Raw genomic sequence first — 20,873 nt, forward strand, 5'->3', positions numbered from 1 at the left:
TACCTTAGCCGTCTGCATATTGATTTTCAAGCCTACCTTTCTACTTTTCCTGTCTAGGTCATCAATCATTATTTGCAGTTCATCCCCCGACTTGCTTTGCAAAGCAATGTCATCAGCAAATCGCAGATTACTGAGGTATTCTCTATCTATCCTTACCCGTAACTGCTCCCATTCCAAGTCTCTGAATACTTCCTCTAAGCAAGCTGTGAATATTACTGGGGAGATTCTGTCTCCTTGCCTAACACCTTTCTTTATGGGAATATTGTTACTTTTTTATGCAGAACTATGATTGCTGTGCAGCCACTATATATCTTTATCTTCCGGCACTTTCACGTATGGCTCGTCTACCCCCTGATTTCACAATGCCTGCATCACCGCCGATCTTTCAACTGAGTCAAATGCTTTTTCGTAATCAATGAATGCTATGTATAAAGGCTGATTATATTCCGAGCATTTTTCTATCACCTGATTGATGGTATGGATATGATCGATAGTAGAGTACCGTTTCCGAAAACCTGCTTGATCCTTTGCTTTATTGTAGTCTAAGGTTGCCCTGATTCTATTAGCGATTACCTTAGTAAATACCTTATACGTAACAGACATTCAGCTGATTGGTCTGTAATTTTAAGGTTCTTAGAGTCCCCTTTCTTATAAATGAGGATAATGTTTGCATTCTTCCATGGTTCCGGTACCGTCGATGACACCAGGCACTGCGTATACAGGGTGGCCAGTTTCTCTAGCATGATATCCCCCCCCCCCGTCCTTTAGCAAATCTGTAGTTATCTGATCCTCTCCAGCTGATTTCCCCCTTTTCATAGTTTCTAATGCTTTCTTGACCTCGTCCTTCGTCACTGGTGGAACGTCTGACTGTTTTTTACTGCCGCCAATCTCGTTACGATCCTGACTACTTTGGCTGCTGTAGAGATCTGTATAGAACTTCTCGGCTACTTTGACTATCTTGTCCATATTCGTGATGACGTTGCCCGCCTTGTCCCTTATCGCATACATCTGGTTTTTGCCGATGCTCAATTTCTTCTTTACCGCTTTAAGGCTTCCCCCGTTCTTTACAGCATGTTCAATTTTCTTCATGTTATACTTCCTTATATCAGCCACCTTGCGCTGATTGATTAGCTTTGATATCTCGGCCAATTTGATCTGGTCTGTTCGATTGGAAGCTTTCATACTCTGGCGTTTCTTAATCAAATCTTTTGTCTCTTTAGACAGCTTACCGGTATCCTCTTAACTATCCTACCGCCTACTTCTACCGCGTACTCAGTAATGATATCTCTGAAATTATTGTTCATTGCTTCTAGGGTAATGTCGCCATCCTCGGTTAGAGCTGAATATCTATTCTGTAACGAGATTCTGAATTCTTCTGTCCTCCCCCTCACCGCTAAATCATTGATGGGATTCTTTCTTAGTAATCTGTTGCGTTCCTTCCTGAGATTTAGGCTAATTCGGGACCTCACCATCCTGTGGTCACGGCATCGCACTTTCCCGATTACCTCTATCATCTTGCACAATGGCGGGGGTTGAACATATTATGAAGTCAATTTCATTTTTAGTCTCTCCGTTAGGACTTTTCCATGTCCCTTCCCGGTTCTTCCGTTTGCTGAAGAAGGTATTCATGATTCTTAAGTTATTGCGCTCTGCAAACTCGACTAGTAACTCCCCCCTGTTATTCCTAGAACCGATGCTATAGTCACCTACTGCCTGGTTTCCTGCCTGCTTTTTCCTTACCTTGGCATTGAGGTCGCCCATTAGTACAGTATACTGCGTCTTCATTTTTCGCATTGCAGATTTTACATCTTCGTAGAAGCATTCAACTGCCTGGTCATCATAACTACCTGTAGGTGCAGAGGCCTGCACAACCTTCAGTTCATACCGCTTATTATGCCTAATTACGATGACTGCCACCCTTTCATTAATACTATAAGATTCATCTATATTACCCGCTATATACTTATTGACAAGGAAACCTACTCTCCTAGTTGTCGCCTCTCTGGTAAGCCTCGATAACACAGTACATGCCCATCCTTCGGTACAGTATAAGCCTCCTTCGGCCTCCTAACCTCACTAAGCCCCATGACATCCCATTTCATACCTTCTAGTTCCTCTAACAGCACTGCTAAGCTAGCTTCACTAGCTAGGGTTCCAGCAATAAACGATGCCAGGGTCAGTTTCCAATGGCGGCCTGTCCAGCGGAGCCAGGCATTCTTAACACCCCCTGCTGCGTCACAGGTCTGACCGCCGCCGTGGTCAGTTGTTCCGCAGCCGCTGGGGACTGAGGGCCGGGGCTTTATGGAGCTTATCATGAGAGGTTGTGGCGAATTACTGCATCAGGGTGGCCAAATTCTGTTCTGGTGAGGGAGTGCGTTGCCGGAGGTGTTCATCGGCATCAGGTCGCACCCCAAACCTGTTTATGCAATTCCATCGACACGCGGATGTTTTCTCTTTTTTTTTTAAATCCGGTGGAAAATTGCGCGGCACCGGGATTTGAACCCCGGTCCTGTTGCATGCGAGGCGGATGTTCTACCCGTAGGCCACCGCTGCACCTATGTTATGTTATAACTGTTTAATGCTAATTAGTATGTGCGAGATAATAGAGGCAGAAATCAAGATATTCATCGCTCATTGATATAAATGTTCACATACGCGCACAAGGAGAGCGATAGCATAGCACGATTGCACCTCACTACCAGGCCCTCAAGCCCGGGTGCACTGATTGGTCCCCACGAGACGGTAGTTCGCACCGCCCGCCAGTGTGTGATACCTTTTAGTGGCCTCAAGATGGTCTGCACATGCGCAGCTAGTCACGGTAGCAGATCGAAGAAGACGCTATCAACTCCCAATGTACGCGGTCCCGTCGCATCCTTCTAAGTGGAGGTTAAGTGACTGCAATTATTTTTTGTTTTTGCGGTCATGTCGCGGCAAAGCCCGCTAATAGAGGTTAAAGTAGGTCAGAGCGAGTATACGAGTTCATCAGTTCTAGCATTATGTGTGTTTAGCTGTCATCATATAAAATTATGTTTGGCTGGTAACTTAGTTTGGAGGACAGGACAAACCCTAAAGTGATGACTATATATTTAGATGTATCTTTATTGCATTCGCGTCGCAAGCTCTAGGCACCATCGGCGAAACTTCTCACGACGGGCTAAATGGCCCGTAAAGGTTGGTGCACGTGTGCAGATGAACGTGCTGGGGTTCGCGAACCAGATCATGAAAAAAATTATATAAATCTGGATTGAAGTCTTTAATGGGCTAAAATAACGCCGCTTTGCAATGCAATAATGTATTTTCGTGTGAATGGAAATTTCTGTCATTGTATGCTGTTCGGAATTATTGTGATCGTACAATTATGCTCGAGAGTTACGAAATGTCCGTACGGATATGAATTAGGAATTAGGTTGCTTCTTGCAACCTTTCTCGCATTCAATGAACTATATATATATTGTCACGTAGTGGTGACAAGGCCGTACACGCCAAAAGAAGACACAGGCGTGATGGTACTTAAATAACTCTTTATTGGGGCTGACTTGCGCCCGCAAAAGAACTAAACAACTCGGCGGCGGCGATAGCAACAAACGTGCTCGTCGGTCGTCGGAAAAGAATCCCCGTCACACTCGTCAACGCTCAATTTAAAGGCTGCACAGAACAATCTAGATAACGTCGCAAACAGCTACCACCACTGTCTGGAACATTGTGGAAAGACACCCGAGTGGACGGAACCTTCGAGACAGATCTCGGTGCATCTTGCGCTACAACGAAACTGATAAGGGTGTGACTCGCGACATCGAGCATTAATAAACAAATGTTACGGAACATACGCGGTCCAGAATCAGAGCGATAAGCCTGTATGCCGGCGGCTGTTAAAAAACAACAAATACAGTTTTGAAGGTTTCGCGGCAATATCGTTCACTCTGACGATAAACGGTCTAAGGCGAATCAGAAGCCCAGTTTTGGAGCAGCCTTCTTGCTTTACCGGAGAAATACATGCATGGACTTCCACGCAAGCTCGTGTTGCTCTCTTGATGGTTGGAGATTCCCTCTATATTTTCTTAGCCACAATTCTTGCGCTGTTTTCTATTCCATAACGGGCCACAGAGCGCCTAATGCTATTCAGGTGGTGCGGTTCACGCTCTATGGGACATTCTGCTTCCTCCGCATTGGACTGGGCGAGCAGCTATTGTGGTTTGCGTGACACTGGAAGGATCTTTGTCTCCCATTATTTCGCATTGCTCAATCTCTGCCATATTCTGCGAAATAGAGAAGACAGTTCGCATTTCTGTGCGCATGAGTCACTCACCTTTGTTGAACAATGAACAATCCGCGTGATGCAAGGTTGAATGACATAGATTGAAAATTAAGAACACATAAAGGGTACGAGTGTTTGGGAGCACCTTTAATTGCAGTTGGTAACACTTGGAAATGAAACGACCGTTGCAAGCCTATGCCTGCGCCTATACATTCTGTATAAAGGTCTCTAGGAAATACTGTGCCTGTTTCAACGCAGCGATGGTATCAAACATTCTCGGTTATGCGTACTATATGTAAAAGTCTGTGACTCCGAGAAACACCATAAGATATGCACTATGGGAGAGAAAAGTCTCGAAGGCCACTGAAACTGTGTCCTGAGCCGCTATCATGACACATCACATTTGGATTTATTTGGTAGCCAAATGTTGTGGGCTCCTTATCAGTGAGCCCTGATTTCTTTTCATGTTCTCTTCCTGATGCCGCGGGATAGTCGCAGTTAGCCGACATATAAACATGCACTTGCGGCGGTCTACAAAGTGCGACTAAAACGCGCACACACAAGAGCACTGTTGTTACTGTGCGTCAGCAGGAGTTAATGTAAGCACTAGGGTACTAAATTGTTTCTTAGGCAGCACTGTCGTCTTCATCAAATAGCTCCAGCTCCGTCGGTACATCCACGACGTCCCTGTAGAGGAAGCAAAACGGGATTCGTTACGAAACTTTCGCATTTTCACAGTTGCCTTATTACACGCCACAATCCCAGAAGTGCATAGCGGACATGGACGACCCATGCTGGTCACAAGCACATTCTCATTCCGAGTTCCTAACGGATTCAATTCGTCGTGTATTTTATGAAACACTGCGTGTGCTTTGTAACGAGTACACCTAGCCAAAAAGAACATTTCATTGTGTAGCAATACTTGGCTCACGGGCGCAGGACAAAGAATGTGTTTGTAGTCGCTGGGTAGCTTAGCCAAGTGGTATATTGCCGCGAAACCTTCAAAACTGTGTTGTTTCTTTAACAGCAAACGGCATGCGGCCTTATCACTGTAATTCTGGCACGCGTATGAATTCTGCATCCCGTGTTTGTTCATGCGTGTTGTTGCGATATGACGCGTTATCATTTTCTTCGTCGCGAACGATGCGCCGAGATCTGTCTCGAAGATTCTGATCACTTGCGTATGTTTCTACAATGTTCCAGGTTGTGTTAGTAGCAGTTTGCGACGTCATCTACATTGTTCTGAGTAGCCTTTAAATTGAGCGTTGACGAGTGTGACGGGCATTCTTTGTTCGACGATCGACGAGCACGTTTGTTGCTATCGCCGCCGCCGAGTTGCTTAGTTCTTTTGCGTGCGCAAGTCAGCCCAATAAAGAGTTAATTTCAGTTCCATCAAGCCTGTGTCTCCTTTTGGTGTCTACGGTCTTGTCACCACTACGTGACAATATCATTGGATATCCTAAGCCCAGTATAATTGTACTGAACGCATTGTAGGTGCCAAGTAATTACTGTTGATTAGGAAACAGCGATAAATTGAACTTAGGCTGCATTATTAGGTGATATATCTTATGTCGAGTATAACTGCACTCATCTTAATTATAGGTCGTAATTGTCGTTTACAAGCTGACTTCATTAAAGTGAAATTATCGCCGAACGTTTTATGAAGTATAAAATATTTCCCTTATCAGCTCTTAAACCAGAATTATTTATTCGCACATGTTTTCTTCAAGCACTAGCTGAGTTAGAAATTCGAACTCCAACGTACCCAACGAGAAGCAAGAGCCAATGAAAAGTAACAACGTATCGAACGTCCTACATTATGGACGTAGAGCAACGACAAATGAAGAGGAAACATTTTAGACGTGGACAATGGACCACAAACACAGGACGGCCCCGTTTTCTTGTGTGCGTTCCTTTGTCCACGTCCTTTCACGTTGTTTTTGTCGTCATTAAGCCATGAACCAACTAGTCCACACAAAAGTACTGATCTAGAGAGTTTCCTTTATAGAAATGTTTCTCTGCTTAAACTAGCACTCTTGCGCAGATTCTCTGACAAAGCATATATAGCGACCATAGTGTACATTTCCTTTTGTTCTTAACTACTTAGATTCAGCTAGTCTTGGAAATGACAGCAGTTACACGGCGCGTTGCTTTGGCTTCTGAGCGCAAAGTCTTCGAGGCGAAAAGAGGCTGCTATACCCTTGCTCGAAGTTATCCTAAAGACCACGTCATCACAACGTACGTGATACTCTAGGACATTTTACTAGTTTCGCGCATTATTTCGGTCTCCCGATAGTGAGAATAAAGATGCCGACTAAACCACATAAAAGTGAGGATCTTAAATCAATATTTGCCTCACTTAGTATGTGCAAGATTTTTACAGTGTTCAGAAGGCTTGTTTGCGGCTGCACAATCACCTGCGAAAATGAGATATTAAGAGAGGCCAAACGTAAAGAATACAAAAAATACTTCTCGCGAAGCCGCAGCGTATCCTTGAACGTGTCTGGTAGATTCTTGCGGAAGGTCTCGGGAATTATCAGCGACAACAGGAGAGAAGTGACGACTAGAAAGACGTCGAGAAGCGTGGGAACCCAAGGATGTGTTATCCTCCCCTGGAACAAAATAATTGAAATAAACTTCATTCCTAGCAAGCAAGCACTTCAAGAAGAAATGAAGGAGCTTTCATTTGCATTCATATTTAAGTATTAGAACGACAAAAAGTTTTAGCATATTTCCCATTGTCTACTAGAAGTCAAAACAGAGCGTAGTAGTGAAAAAGACAAAAGTGACAGATAGAGCTCATTGCAGTGCACTGTAAAATGATCAAAAAACGTTCGTGGAGGAAAGCCTCTGAACCAAACGGCAATGTTTTTACTACGCATGACGGATTGGGCTGGAAATTGCGAAAATTCACAGTACACTATAACCACCACTCGGATGTGCCCACGAAAACGTTACGAGCTTCTAGCGTGGCCATCTGCCTCCCAGAAAGCTGCCTCGTTATGCACAGGAGGGCACGTCGGCGCGTCAAGTGGCTCTAAAACAAGATAATATTTACCATACCAACAGACAGTCAGAAATGTGATGTGTAGTGTTTAGCCTGTTTCTCATGGACAAAAAGCTCTCATTGAAGTTGAAAGACATTGAGAAGGAGGAGGAGGTTCATCCTGCCGGTGCTACGACAGACAAATAATTAGTATAAATACCACCACGTGTGACAGCGGAAAGTTCAACGGTAGTGAGTGAACAGGAAGAGCTGATTAGCGACCTAATTTATTTAGGAACCACGCCAATGCGTAGCAAAGGAGAGCAAGAAAAAGTCTGTATCTGTATTAGGGCTGTGTCCTGCTAAAAATCAAGTTGCTAGTCAGCGATAGTGCAATGTATACCGGTATTGCAAGTTAGTAGTAGCGGATTATGAAGGCCTATTAACGAATCAAAATTTCAGCGTTAACTATAGTCGGGTACAGGTCAAGAAAAAAGCGGCATCTAGCTATCAATAGACCCGCCCTCCAATCAATAGCGGCCGAGCTATACCATATGTTACGGCCGATCACCTTGCACCCGCGAGTAGTACTTGGAACGTGTTTTCTTCGAGTGAGTCCGTACTGGCAAATAGTTCCTAAAGGCTTCATGAGTTCCGGAAAAAAATACATACCTTTACTCAACTCGATCGACAGTCGTTTGCTCATTAGAGTTCAACAGGTAAAACGACGAATTCTGATGAAGAATTTCAGCATTGTCGAGTTTTCACGAAACCGCTTCGTTGTTCTGCGCTTTACTGCATCTCTTTTCGGAGCTCTACGCGGTGACACCGCTGGCGACACCGATGGACGGACGCGAAAATCGGAGGTGGCCATTCTGGTAAAAGTCCACGAGACAATGAGCGAGGAAGAACACGTTTTTCTGTTTTTTTTCCTTGTGTGCTACGAGGTCACACATTTCGAGCGATGCCACTGTCGGTAGGGGGGGGGGGGGGGGGTCCACTGAGGGCTGTTTGCTGTTTTTTTCTTAACCTATATCCGACTATGATCACAATTAACGTGATTTCTTCATGGATCGACTGGCGCTCAGAGGAAACCTACCAGGTCCTTGAAGAATGGTGCCACGATGGCGCCCACCCGGCTGGCCGTGAGTGCACTACCCAAGGCAACCGCCCTCACAACAGTGGGGAAACACTCGGTCACCTGGACGCAGAGGGTGCTGTAGGCACAGTGCACCGCCAGCTTTCCCACCATCACCAGGCTCAGCTGGAGCCACACCATATCTGCAGAGAGTGGCATAGTCGTGATTTCAGGCTTCAGCGCAGGTTTATTGGCACATTTATTTATTAAATTACCATCAGGGCCTGTGGACATTACAGAGGGGGTGGAATTCAACAGGATAGTTAAGCGGGGGAGTTGTTGATTCTTCCTGCCGTCCCCGTTTGTTCGCGCTGTTTTTTGGAATAGGGGGTAGGAATTATAATCAAAAACAGAATGAAACAAAGTGCAAGAATGACAAATGTAATACAAGAACACAAGACATGTCAAACAGTGAAATGCATACCACGCTCAGGATAAAAAAAAACAAACAAAAATAGCTATATAGTCACGTAAAAATGGTTACAAATGACAGACTTAAACGACAATGTGTCTTCAATTGATGTGATGGAGAAGAAAAGGCGTTTGCACTCTGCACTTGTCTTGAGCAGAAAAGAATCAAAAAGGACATTTGTTCGACAATAAGGAACGAAAACGGTTTGGCGGTGATCTATGCGAGATGATACGTACGTAGGTTGCGATATAAGTTCGCGTTTCAGGGAAGAATTATAAAAGAACACTTTATGGAAAAGACATAGACGGTAAATTTTTCTTCTAACTTTCAAATCGGGCACATTAAGGTTAGCCTTCAGAAGAGAAACACTGGTTGTACGAGAGTAATTGAAAGCTATAAAACGAGCAGATCTATTCTGAACAGCTTCAATGGCATTGATAAGAGACTGTTGTGATGGATCCGAAATTGCTGACGCGTATTCTAACTTAGGACGTAAAAGGGACTGATACAATTTTAGTTTGAGATGTAACGGGGATTAAGAAAAATTCCGCCTTAGGTAGCCAAGAGTTCGGTTTGCATTGCTTATGATGTAGTTAATGTGAATATTCCCGGAGAAATTACAGGTTATGTAGACACCCAGGTACTTATATGAAGTAGCATGCTCTAAAGGACTATCATTTTATTTGTATTCTGATAACTGGGCAGGATTTGAACGGCGTGAGATTGTCATGTGCTTACATTTCTTAGTATTAAAAGTCATTAAACATGTGCTACACCAGTTAAAAATATTACTGAGGTCGGCCTGTAGAAGAAGACTGTCAGAGGGTGTAGATATTGTACGGTAAAGGACACAGTCGTCAGCAAAGTGTTTAAGTGTTTAATAAGAGAATTAGCGCATGCACAGAGGTCATTATATATATATATATATATATATATATATATATATATATATATATATATATACATTAGAAAGAGTAAGACACCTAATACAGAGCCTTGAGGGACACCAGATATCACTAAACAAGATGGTGAAGTACAGTTGTTAGCTAGTACATGCTGAGAACGGTTTGTTAGAAAGCATTCAATCCATTTTAGTATATTAGGATCGATATTTAACATACTGATCTTTAGAAATAATAATTTATGAGGAACTTTATCAAACGCTTTCGTGAAATCAAGAAAAATGCAATTAGTAAGCATATTGCAATCAAGGGCTGAAGCTATGTCATGGGTAAAAGTAAGAAATTGAGTTTCACAAGAGTAGTATTTACGAAAGCCATGTTGAGCTCAGCTAAAGAAAGAGTTGGATTCGAGGAAAGGGACAAGGTTAGAGTAGATGATATGTTCTAAAATTTTACACGGAATGCTAGTTAACGAGATTGGTCGGTAATTAAACGGTAGTTGCAGTTTGCCTGATTTAATTAGCGGAACCACCTTCCCCACTTTCCATTCGTCGGCAAAGCGGAACACCGAATGGATTGTATGAAAATACACTTGTGCGTTTTTCAGAAATTTTAAATTAATTTCGCCGATGCCAGAACAGGGTCAGTTCAGTTCAGGCGTTCAGTCGTGTCCGACTCTTCGTGACCCTATGGACCATGTCACGCCACGCTTTCCGGTCTCTCACTATCTTCTTAACATCACATAGCTTCATCTGCAATGCCTCGAGAATGCCATCTAACCATCGCGTTCGCTGCCTACCCTCAACCTTTCCCAACATCAAATCTTTCTCCAGCGACTCCTCTCTTCTCATCAGATGACCAAAGTAGCTGAGCTTTAACTTTAGAATTTGACCCTCCAATGAGCAGTCAGGGTTTATGGTCGACAATATCGACTGATTTGATCTTCTGGCAGTCCAAGGAACTCTCAAGAGTCTCCGCCAGCACCACAATTCAAACGCGTCAATTCTTCGGCGGTCAGCCTTTTTCACAGTCCAACTCTCGCATCGATACATCACAACTGGAAAGACCATAGCACGGGTTATACGGATCTTGGTTGGTCTCTGCTCTTTACTAGGCGGTCAAGGCTAACCATTCCCAGAAGCAGGCGTCTCCTAATTTCATGGCTCTCCTTCCGAGGTAATCTCGGCGCCCAAGAACAGAAAATCTGTCACAGCTTCACAGAACAGGATACGAACTTACGAATCAATATCCCAACAGAGTCAACAGCTATCGGGTCCATAGGAAAAAAATATGAGTGCGCAGCAGACTATATACGTGAAAACCCGGAGGCTAAGAAGCGCATACGCGCGTCTGTTACACCGTTACAGTACGAGGGGTAAAAACCACATCGGAGCAAGAAGCCGGCAGCCTGGAAAATTTTATTTGCAGGCGTCACAGACTACAATGTCGGCGAGAGCAGCGGCAGTCCAGCTGCTCTCAGGCATGTGTGGATCGAGCTCTCTATAGGAATGGACACACACATCGCACGATGTGGGAAGTGGCCTAGTAACAATCCACCTATAGTAACAGCCGCCTAGTAACCCAGAAACAGTAGAACATTGGCGGTATACTGTTTTATTGCACACGCAATAAAGATTAGGTGTACTTATCAGTTGATTTTAACACAAGACATCCAAAATACAAGGCGAGACAGCCCGAAAAGGCGTTGCCAAACAGAAAAAAGCAAAGCCCTGCGAACAATATTATAATGTGGAATAAGCATTGATACACCAGCCATGAAAATCAGTGGAATGTGAGAAGGATGTGAGACTTGGTGTTTTGTGCCCTTTTTCTCCCGTTCATTGAGATAAGGTTTCCCTCACGCTGCTGAAGGTGAGGGAGGGACGTGAGATTCGGCAGTTCAGTCACTTTGGGTGAACTGTCTACCATTTTTAATCCAACTGTTAACTTCCTGGGTGTGTGTGTTTTGTGGAAAGAGGGTTTAGTGCTAGTTTGAAGCGAAGCTGTACACTGCCATGACACAATCATGTTCACGTTTCTGGCGTTTGCATACTATCGAAAGGAGAGCTGGACCTCGAGAGCTTAAAACCAAGCCCGATAGTCTGGTCAGTCATTAAGGCTAGTTTTAGATAATCTGCTCCTTCGATTGTACCGAGGGGGAAATATTACCCTAGTAGCCAGTTCCATTTTGTATCGTTGCTGTATATGCTATATATACTGTAAATCTCTGTGTATAGAGCTTCTGTTTCTTCTCGTAACACCCATAGCCTGCCTATGACGCGCGCCTCTGGCACAAGCGACCTCCACAGTGGCGTACACTCTCACCCCAGGCGAAAGAACCTACTTGGATCGTCACTGCAATCCTCACACGAAGTGCTTTTGCCCGACGTTTCTGAACAGATTTCTTGTCGTTCTGAAGGCAAAAAAATTCCAGGCCTTCAGAAATTCAGCTACCTATATTTCTTCACAACACCAGTTCTTCAAGATGATTGGTTGAATCACAATTTCCTTTTCATGAATTATGTTTGGCTATGTCATAAATACAAAATGATGGCTGCCTTGCCTTTACATCAAACGAAAATTCTATTCTTACATCTTTGTCGTTTGGTCATACTTTTATCTTGCTATGCTGACTCCTTCTTTGTGTTCGAATAATAGTCATTTGTGCTAGTTCCACGGAGATACAAAAGTGCTGCCATAGCTATATTTTTTTAAATGCGTTTCAGCTATCAAGTTCTTGCTATGCCTTGCAGAAAAATATTACGACGCACTTCACATGCATGTTACCTCATGCCACTGGCGCTACTGCGCGTATTACCAAGAAACCGTCAGAAACCCTGGATACGTGAGAACGTTTGGAAAGCCGGAGCATGGTGCGTAAGCTTCGTGCTTTCCCTGCGTACGTTTGCATGTGTTTTCAGCCTCTGTCTATTTCTGTGGCCTTATTTTTTCATAGCGCAGCTTTTAGGCAGCAAGTTCTAGCTTAAGGGGCGCCGGCGTCACCGTAACACGTGGCCCAGGGGGCCACCGATCACAGTTCGTACTGGCCAGTCTTGGGCGCAAAAATCCGTTATTAATTTAGACAGCGCGAACAAGAAAACACACGAGAAGATAAAAGGAAGACACAGTACAAGCGCTGACTCACAACTATGCCTAAGCCTTTACTCCAAGGCCCAGATAAAAACAGATATCACGAAAACGAAACAATCACGTGAAACAACCCGTGTGTTCACCTGCTGCAAAAAAGGTCACTCAAAAAAGACATCTCTTCGTTTGAAAGAGCAATAAAAGCCTTGCCGACACACTTATTGTCCGTTGAAATAAAATATGATTCAACTATCTTTCTCGTCATCTTTTCTTTGTGGCGATACAAAATCCTAACCTGGTCAAACATAGGAGTGCACTTCTCTTTCTTCATTGTTTCACATGAATGGCAATGTGAGACCAGAAATGTTTTGTCCTTGCCATTTTCCAAGCTGTTCCGATGTTCCAGTAGTCTCTTGTTAATACAACGTCCTGTTTGTCCTATATAACAGGCTCCACAAGAAACTGGACGCCTGTACACAACACTAGTCTTGCATCCAACAAATAGGTCTTCCAACACTTACACCTGAGGCGTCAATGAAGTCACATTCATTAGTGTCTTCAGTAATGCACATTTGAACACGCGTAAGGAGGCAATCATGGGGGAGGCTATAATACAAATCCTTGACATCCATGCTGAAGCCAACACATTTTTTTGGGTTGTGTTCTTTGAGGAATTCAACAAGGGCTTCAGAGTGGGGTATCCTTAGGGGGTCTGATAAAGTTAACGAGGAAAGGTGGTTCTGCAAATATTTGTCGGATGCAAGACTAGTGTTGTGTACAGGCTTCCACTCTCTTGTAGAGCCTGTTATTTATTTACATGATACTGCAGGCCTCTTTGGTCCAAGCAGGATGGGCAAAATCAGTGTAAAGAAGAAATAACAAAGAAAAGGAGAAATGTTTGCGTGCCATGCACAGATACTTATACAGATATAGGACAAACAGGACGCTGTATTAACAAGAGACTACTGGAACACCGGAACAACTTGGAAAGTGGCAAGTACATTTCTGGTCTCACATTGCCATTCATGTGAAACAATGAAAAAGGAGAAGTGTACTCCTATATTTGAGCAGGTTAAAATTTTGTATCGCCACAAAGAAAAGATGACGAGAGAGATAGTTGAATCATATTTTATTTCAACGGACAATAAGTGTGTCAGCAAGGCTTCTCTTGCTCTTTCAAGCGAAGAGATGTCTTTTTTGAGTGATGTTTTGTGCAGCAGGTGAACCCAGGGGTTGTTTCACGTGATTGTTTCGTTTTCGTCATATTTGTTTTATCTGGGCTAGGAGTAAAGGCTCAGGCATAGTTGTGAGTCAGCGCTTGTACTGTGGCTTCCTTTTATCTTGTCCCGCGTGTCTTCTTGTTCGCGCTTTTAAATTATAATGAATGTTTATCAACTCGCCCAACAAAATATCTTGGGCGCAAAAGTCTTTTCGGCCTCCCGCAATCCGCCATGGTCATCCGGAACACTGACGTCTCGGAAAGTCCTGTGAATGGTAACGTTGATGCCCTTGTGTCTCTACCACGCTGTCGTGTCCTACACTTGAAGACGAAGCTTAAGTGCACCCGGTGTAGGCTGCCCTGTGCGGCCACTCTGTCACAGATGACACTGGAGAATCTGGGGCGCAAAACTCTGTTCGGACTCCCGCAATACGTCATGGTCATCCCGAACACGAACATCTCACACAGTCTTTGGGAATGGCAACGTTGAGAGCTTTGTGTCGCTACCACGCTGTCGTGTACACCTAAAGACGAAGCTTAAGTGTACCCGGGACCCTGGGCGGCCACTCTATCACAGTTGACACTGGCCGATCTGGGGCACTCTTGGCCGGGTACACTTAAGCTTCGTTTTTAAGCGCAGGACGCGACAGCGTGGTAGAGACACAAGGATCTCTACGTTGCCATTCAACTGTTGAGACGTCCGTGTTCCGGATGACCATGACGGAATGCAATACAGGGTGGCAGCCGCGGCACCCGACACCGGGTACACTTAAGCTTCGTCTTTAAGTGTAAGACACGACAGACACAAGGTTCTCTACATTGCCATTCACAAAGGCTGTCCGAGACGTACGTGTTCCGGATGATCACGAGGAATTGCGGGAAGCCGAACAGACTTTTGCACCACAGACTAGCCAGTGCCAACTGTGTTAGAGTGGCAGCCCAGGGCACCCTACACCAGGTGACACCGTGGTAGAGACAAAAGTATCTACCACCATCATTTATTATTTCCTTAAAGATTCCTATCAGGGACATTACATAAGGGGGAGACAACGGTGAGAAAGTGTCATACACTGGCATAAAAACAAAGGAAAAGAATACAAAAATGCATAACATTGACAAATTTGAAAAAAAAAACGTTAAGGGAAAACGAAAAGTAAGGCAACCGATACAGTGCATACAAAATACAGATAACCATGTAGCAAGGCATAACAAAATAACGATATGTAGTAAAATCAACTACAGTAAACAAAAGTGGCAAAAAGATGAATTACAGAAAATTAGACGTCAACACAACAGTGCACGCAAATCGGATTGCCTAGACCGCAAGAAAAACTGTCTATGGCAGGTCGAAATGATCAGTAAGTAATTGCCTAGATTTGGAGGGGTTAGACTTGGTAACAATGCTTTCGGGAAGTATGTTCCATTTCTCTATAGCGATGGGGAGGAAGGATTGATTGAAGGCGTTTGTGGAACCATGCAAACGTTGTATGCTGCGGGAGTTAAATAAACGGCGAGATGGGCGGAAAGGAGGGCGTAATAAGTTTTCTCGGAGTGCAGGAAAGTAGAAATATAATTTATGTAGAAGACAAATGATCGCAAGTTTCCGACGAAGCGCTAAGGGCTGGAGGCCGAGAGATGATTTCAAGTCAGTAACGCTGTGTCGAGCTGAATACTTGGAAGTTATGAAGCGTGCTGCACGATTCTGGATGGCTTCGAGCGACTGAATCAAGTAGGCCTGGTGGGGGTTCCATATTGCTGAGGCATATTCTATTTTCGGGCGGATGTATGTTTCGTAAGCTAGTTGTTTAACGGATGGAGGGGACATAGCCAGTGTTCTTCGGATGAATCCAAGTGTTCTGGAGGTGCTAGCACAAAGTTTCGTGATATGGTCCACCCGAGTTAAATTGTTCGTTGTTTCAACGCCGAGGTATCTGTACGAGTTTGTTAGTGATAATGCAGTGGAGTTTATGGAGTACGGGAAGTGAATAATGGAGCGTTTACGTGAAATGTGCATGGATTTACATTTTGAAATATTAAGCTGCATGAGCCAGTCGGAGCACCATTTCTGGATTTTATTGAGGTCGGCTTGTATAAGTTCCTGGTCGGTATTATTGGAAATGCGGCGACAAATGACGCAATCATCCGCAAAAAGGCGGACGGATGACGAAATCCCATGTGGCAGGTCGTTGATAAAAACGAGAAAAAGAAGCGGAGCGAGAACGGAACCCTGGGGTACTCCGGAGATAACATCAGTAGTTTCGGATGCATGACCGCCAATGACGGTGAACTGTGAGCGGTTGGTTAAAAAGCAGCGGATCCAGGTTAAGATTTGAGGGTCAAGTGATAGGCATTCAAGTTTACATATGAGACGCTGATGCGGGACGTGATCAAATGCTTTGAAAAAATCTAGGTAGATGACGTCTGTTTAAAGTAAAGAATCTAGATTTAGAAGAAGATCGGTTGTAAACTCGAAAAGTTGTACTTCGCACGAGAAGCCTGCCCAGAAACCATGCTGCTTGGGGAAAAAGAAAGAGTTATGATCGAGGTGATTTGCAATATTCAACGTTTCCATTCACAACGTTTTCATTCACAAGACTATCCGAGACGTCCGTTCTCCATGACTGATTGCGGGATGCCGAACAGACATCTGCGGCCCAGATTGGCCAGTGCCAACTATGATAGAGTGGCTACACAGGGCACCCTACACTGGGCACACTTAGATTTCGTCTTAAAGTGTAGGAAGCGACAGCGTGGTAGAGATGCAAGGATCTTAATGTTGACACTCACAAGACTGCCTGAGAAGTCCGTGTTCTATTACGGATTGCGGGAGGCCGAACAGACTTCTGCACCCCAGATTGCTCAGTGCCAACTGTGGTACAGTCGCCGCTCAGAGCATCCTACACCGGGCGCACTTAAGCTTCGTATCCCGTTATGGTGATTGTCTGTTCGGCCATCCGCAATCCGTCATGGTCATCCGGAACATGGACGTCTCGGGTAGTCTTGTGAATGGCAATGTTGAGATCCTTGTGTCTAAACCACGCTGTCGCTTCCTACGCTTAAAGACGAAGTTTAAGTGTACCCGGTGTAGGGTTCCCTGGACTGCCACGCTATATTGCAGCTGGAAAAAGCCAACCTGAAGGATAACTTTCTGCTCGGCCTGAACAACCCCATGACCACACGACACATTTGTGTTTCCGACAGCTACGTCATGCACTTCCAGCGCCACGCATTAACTACTCGTAAATCCACACTAGTAGCGGGGCACTTCTATCTAAATATTTCAACAAACAAGTGAATTATCCCAAATATTTGTGAAAGCACCTGTTTCTCCCCCTTGTGACACCTGCCACAGCCACGCGAAACACTGGTGTAGGCGTCCTAATTCAGAACGAGCCGTTGGTGCAGTAAGTAGAGCATATATCACACCAAGTGTGGCAAATGACGTTTGCTCAGGAACTCTATACACGTACGTCAGTGACAGTATAAAATTGTTTGCTTTAATATGACGCAAAATTAAAACACGTAAAGATCTGAACTCAAATTTCACATTACCTAGTATAGCAATCGTTGGTAGTATTGTTAATTAAAGAGATATGAATGCCTCATGTGTTGTAAAGGCTTTTCAGAATGGTTGGAAAACACGTTTCTATGCTGAGATCGTTTGTAGAGAACACAGACGCAATTTTTTTGCTTGTCAAGTTTTGTTTAGAGCATTTTTCTGAATGCATGTTAAATCAATAGTTTTTTGTTGAAATTTTCTAAAGCTACCGTTCTCTGTGTTTCCAAGAGTTAACATGAAAGTTAGGGGTTGGAAATCTGTGGTGCCACATTCTAAATGCTCTATCAAAAATATAGCTAAATAATTCTGCTTCTAATAAGTCTAAAAGACCTTGTACAGCATCCATGGAAATCCGAAGTCTCGGACGGGGTTAGGACGAAGGTTCACCTTACTGTAGATAGACTTCTAATCTTTCAGTGTGGTACAAGGCCTACAGCAATACCTAAAGCACACACCGTCGGCTCTGTATTCTTCACAAAGCGTGTTAATGTGCTAGTTTAGGATGTTTATCTGGTGTTTTTTATTCGTTTTACTGTCTATAGAGCTGTTTGTTGCAGTTAGCTGCAGGCCTTAGACCGTTATTTTGCAAAGTGGAACGTTGTGGTATGTGAAATTCAAAGTGCAATTTTGCCGTATCTTTATTTTTTGAACTAACCTTATCTTACATCATCATGTCATCTATATCTGCCGAAAAAGCAACGATTCACCTCTAAACAATTTTCTGTGATTCGGTACTCTATTTACTATTTTTGAGTGCGCATACCAAGCAGTTATCCACTTAATATATTATCGATTGCAACTGTTTTGCTTCTTGCCCTTCATTTTAGAGAACTGTAATTGAAATCGAGAGGTAACTGTGATTTTTTATTAATTGGGGTGTGCTCTTTGGCGCATGTTTTTACACCCCACCTTTTAGGCTCGATTGCGCTTTCAAATCGCAGCCAACTAGGATTATTGTCTTTACGAACAGTCCGGCATCTTAAAAATAAAGGCGCATGGGACCGTTGCCTTCGCCAGCTTCTGTATGACAGCATGGCGAAATCGTGGCGCTCGGCATGCACACGACACCCATTTTGTTGGCCAATGTATCACCTTACTAGGCGGAAACGAAAGGAGAGAAGTGGCGGTGGTGTGCTTCAAGTTTTACGGCGTTCAATTAAATCTAATAGCACTGCCAACGGCTGCAGTCAAAGCGTCTGAAAATGACAGTAAAGCGCGGTATTTTTTGTGGTGAATATCTGTTTACGCTGCCAACCGTAAGTGCCCCGTATTTTTGGGGGCAAACATTCACCCCATATCAGCCCCCGCTGCCAGCCGCAAATTCGCCGCATTTCCTAGGGTTGAATGTTTTTCCTAATCTAGTTCAGTATATCGCGCTTCGATTAGGGAGGATGCTTATAAGCGCTCCGCCGTGGTGGCGCAGTGGTTACGGTGCTCGACTACTCTACGCAAGGATGCGAGATCGAATCCCGGCCTCGGCGGCAGCTTTACGATATAGGCCAAAAGCAAGGCGCCCGTGTGAGTGCACGTTAAAGAACCCCAAGTGTTCAAAGTATCCGTAGCTCTTCACTACGTTGTCCCCATAGCCCTTTTGAACATTAAACCCTACACTCCAATCGTATATAAGCTTAGTCATTATCTACGGTTTGTATTGATTCGTGTTTAGGGCAAAATGACTACATTGTCGCGACAACACCGAGAACAATAAACGAGCAGACAGAAGTAGTGATCGAAGAGATTCTTTCTTGGGCTGATTTGCGCCCACCTCAACTTGATGGCGGTGATTGGAATAAACCGGCTGAATTTTGCAAGCGTTATAGCCTATTGCAGGGTGGAAGATGACACGCGCGCGGTTCTCGAATGCAAACAGCCTCCGGTTGATGGACGCAGGCGGTAGGTTTCATTTCAATTTCCGCTTCATAAAGTGGCTTGTACAGGTGCACTTGGTTATTATGAGATAGTGTATTGGTCTCGTGCCGAAAATCCGTAGCCGTAATCTAGCCCTGCGGGAACCGTCTCCAAACGTGTCGAAAAAAATTCCTGATTGAACGACATGACGCCACAACCACATGCCCACGAGTAGAAATTTCAAACGCCCACACTCAAAATAAGCTAATGAATTTGTGGAGGGATAAAATGACGCTAAAATGGGCGAGGATGTGTTTCAGAAAAGTGAGGGAATCCAGTAAAACTAATTTGCTATCAATGGGGTTCGAACACGGGCCGTCTGCATTCCAGTAGGGCGTGAAAAGCCTAGGCCACGGAGGACTTTTTCCAGCATGATATTTATTCATCACCACAACCACCATCACCACCACCATCATCATCATCATCATCAGCCTGACTATACCCACTGCAGGGAGAAGGTCTCTCCCATATTTCTCCAATTAACTCGTATTTATTAGGAAAGAGATATATTCTTTACGAACTAATCATCCAGTAGCCAAAGAAGTACAATTGAAATATATAACATAACACCCCAGAACTTCAACCCACCTTAGCACAACTTCACTAAAACGGTGGCAAGGAAAGACAACACACCAATAATGGGAGCCATTCTGGTTTATAGTCATTATCTTCGTAAATGTCTCTCTGAGTAGGTGCACCATCTGACTGAAATAGGTACTGGGGCGAACGAGAGGCTCAGCATTCCGGTCCAACATGCGCGTTTTCCACAGGCTGGGCAGTGCCAGGAGGAAAATCATATCAAAGGCTTCATGGCCATGTTGGATGGCCATTAGGTAACGCACACTATGAGAATTTAAAGTATTCTCCCTTCAGTGTTCTTTGTAGAAAGACCGAGAGATGACCGCGTTGCGCACAAGCAACAAAAAACCAAAAAAAAAAAATGAAGAGAAAAATACATGAGAAACGAATAACACGACTGTGCTTAAGTTTGCTTATTAACTGCATTATCACTAGAAAGATTAAGACCACCGTGATCCGCTATCCGCCACTGTGACCCTCTATCGCACTTTGGCGGGGCGCACAAGCTGATTGGTCCCGACACGGCAGGTCTATGGGCCGACATCCAGTACGAACGTACGGTGGCGGATTACGGTAGTGGATCGCGGATCACGGTAAACTAAAACTCTCTAATGTCTTCGGTATCGTCATCCTCAAGCTAGACAAGGAGAATTACGGTCGGTTTATCACGACCGCGGCGTGGAGTAGTGGTTTGTGCGCCCGGCAGGGGATTAGGGTGATAGTGGCTTAGTGGAGGCACGAGGGACGGTCACGTTTTCTGCTGACGTTTTCTGCTCATACTTTCTTTATACACACCACGCATGAGGAAAGAAAGGCTTTAAGCTTTAT

At 44.3% G+C, this 20,873-nt stretch overlaps 1 protein-coding gene across 1 annotated transcript in view; it reads right to left on the minus strand.

Moving 5' to 3' along the window:
• Positions 1-4,381: 4,381 nt before the first annotated feature.
• Positions 4,382-20,873, minus strand: part of LOC146171639 (solute carrier family 22 member 4-like) — a 156,191-nt gene continuing 139,699 nt past the window's right edge. Inside the window, exons 10-12 of the mRNA XM_084586465.1 lie at positions 8,341-8,522; positions 6,725-6,867; positions 4,382-4,942 (exon numbers count right to left, since the gene is read on the minus strand). Coding sequence (XP_084442591.1) covers positions 4,882-4,942; positions 6,725-6,867; positions 8,341-8,522 — 386 coding nt within the window. The 3' untranslated portion in view covers positions 4,382-4,881. The remainder of the gene's footprint in view (positions 4,943-6,724; positions 6,868-8,340; positions 8,523-20,873) is intronic.

The sequence above is a fragment of the Amblyomma maculatum genome, unplaced genomic scaffold, assembly GCF_055883805.1.
Source record: "Amblyomma maculatum isolate TAMU_Amacu unplaced genomic scaffold, ASM5588380v1 scaffold_19, whole genome shotgun sequence".
NCBI classification, from domain to species: domain Eukaryota; kingdom Metazoa; phylum Arthropoda; class Arachnida; order Ixodida; family Ixodidae; genus Amblyomma; species Amblyomma maculatum.